The following is a 2,310-nucleotide window of genomic DNA, read 5'->3' as shown; positions in this document are numbered from 1 at the left end:
GGCCCTTGATCCAGGCCAGTTGAGACTGGGGTGGATTGTGATGTGGGAAACAATGTTGGGGATGCCTTTCTTTTTCTCTCTCTCAGTATATAATGCCATGAATACCTAAAAAATGAGAAATCCTAATAAATGGGCAACAGACAAGGAAAAGTTATTGAACCAAAAAAAAAATCAAAACCGTATCAAGAGTATTTTTTAATTATGAAATGGTTTTTAGTTACAAAAAACTAAAATTTAACAGATCATTTTCAAAGGAAAAGTTAGCTCCTACATAAATTTCAGATAGTCTCCGATTACAGGGAAATATCTTTGTTAATGAATAGCAAGATTAATTAAACATACAATTCAAATAGTCAAAGAGTATTTTTTTTTTTACCTGGTTTCCAAAGAGGTTGAATCCATTAATTGCTTCTAGAGCTGCTTTTGCTAAGCCAACAGAGCTAAAGAAAAAAGGAAATTCTATATTACTCTGATGTATCTGGCTGGAGAATAAGAACCATTATCTGATGAATATTCACAAGCAAGTTTCTTTATTAACATTTATAACAACTTATATAGGAAGAATAATGTCTAACAGACTTCGTTCTGACATTTTACTATTTTAATTTTTCTTTTTTATAGCTAGTGACCATCTGGGAAAAATATTTTGAGGTTCACCTTGATCTAGACTAATGGTCAGACTGTTGATGGGAGTAGTTTTAATTCTGGGATCATTTCTATTCACTAACTCAAGGAAAAAAGGAAGAGCAACTTGAGAAGATGGATATTATGATAGCATGTGCAGTAATTACCTGGATGAGCATCATTCATTCAGATCACTGCAACAGAGCTTTCCTCAAGTCATCCCTGAGCCTTGTGAGAACACTTTACATGTCATACACTTATCGCAGAATGTGGCATAATATGCCCAAATACTCTTTATCTGGGATTCAATAAAATAGCTATTGCTTTATGCTCACAGGACAGATGGTCAACATACCTCTCACTTTTTGTATATTTTTTCTCTTTCTGATAAAATCAGTACTATTTCCTCTGTCCTACTTCTTTGGCCTCTCAATTGTTACATACCATAGAGCTGGAAAATGGGAAGACCCATTTCATTAAAAGTGAGACATTGCCGGGACCAGCAGTTAGCGTAATGGCTATGTCGCTGGACTCCCATGTAATCAACCGCGGGTCATGCCGGGTGCGTGTGCATGCATGCCCAAGATCCCAAGGGGAGAATGGAGGAGAAGGACTGTGGCATGACCATCCCCCCCTGGGGGGTGATTTCTCGCTTTCTGTCTCTCTGTCTCTGTCTGTCTGTCTTTCTGGCGAGCGCATGTGCCCTATAACAAACAAAAACAAAAACAAAAAAAGTCTACAAAAAAAAAAGTGAGACATGGCTGTCTTACAGGTATCTACCTTTAAATAGTTTAAATCTACTACCCAGTTTACTTTACTTACTGTGAATTTTTCTTTTACTCGAAGTAACTGCTTATGTCATTAATATTATTTAAAATTAATAATTTGTCATCAACTCAGCATTTCTGTAAAGCATGATTATCCAAGTATGGTCTTTGGGGCAGCAGCAAATTACCTGGGAACTTGCTAGAAATGCCAGTTCTCACTTCTTTCTGCGAGTGGGCCCAATAATCAGTGTTAAAAAGTCCTCTTAGGATTTGAATGCACTTTAAATCTCAGAACATGAATCTAAGATATTCATATCATCACGATCTGCATTTTCTTTGGGTTAGTTATATGAATTGGTCTCAAGTGAACACTAGTTTTATGAAATCAATCAATCTTTTTTTTAAAAAAATGTATATGAATAGGAAGATGAAGTAGACATAAGTCTTCCTATTCTGAGTAAGAAGGTACATTCCTCCTGTGTCTTCCATCAGTCATGTCCTACTAGCTTTAATGTTAATGTTTATATTTCTCAGTAGTGACAATAATATGCTAGGCTCACTGTCTCCACACTTTGCTTAAAACTAAGCAAAATGACTTTGGCAACCATGAGGTCATATTGCTCCCCTTATCATTAGATTTAGCCAATCGATACTGTGCAAGACTGCTTACTATAGCTTTCTGATCAATGTAAGTCTTGACAAGCAATTATGTAATCCTTCTCCCCATATGTGACTTTTAACCTTTAAAACTTGTCCTGAAGGCTTTAAGACTTGTCCTGAAGGCTTTAAGACATTGGTGCACATAGAACTATCAGAGGACCTTTGACTATAGTGATGCCTGGATGATCATCCTCAACCTTAGTCCAAATAAATTCTTGCTTTACTTGATCACAACATTTCTCTGAGGTTAACATTTCTG

General features: G+C 36.2%; 1 protein-coding gene across 1 annotated transcript in view; it reads right to left on the bottom strand.

The window, feature by feature from the left end:
- Positions 1-376: 376 nt before the first annotated feature.
- The window catches only part of LOC102478777 (phosphorylase b kinase regulatory subunit beta), a gene marked incomplete at its 3' end in the record, with an annotated part of 137,069 nt that continues 135,135 nt past the window's right edge, over positions 377-2,310 (bottom strand). Inside the window, exon 8 of the mRNA XM_006170471.1 lies at positions 377-440. Within this exon, the coding sequence (XP_006170533.1) occupies positions 377-440 (64 nt within the window). The remainder of the gene's footprint in view (positions 441-2,310) is intronic.

The sequence above is a fragment of the Tupaia chinensis genome, unplaced genomic scaffold, assembly GCF_000334495.1.
Source record: "Tupaia chinensis unplaced genomic scaffold, TupChi_1.0 Scaffold148557_1, whole genome shotgun sequence".
NCBI classification, from domain to species: domain Eukaryota; kingdom Metazoa; phylum Chordata; class Mammalia; order Scandentia; family Tupaiidae; genus Tupaia; species Tupaia belangeri.
The sequence above is the reverse complement of the archived record's forward strand: the minus strand, read 5'-3'. Positions and strand labels throughout refer to the sequence as shown.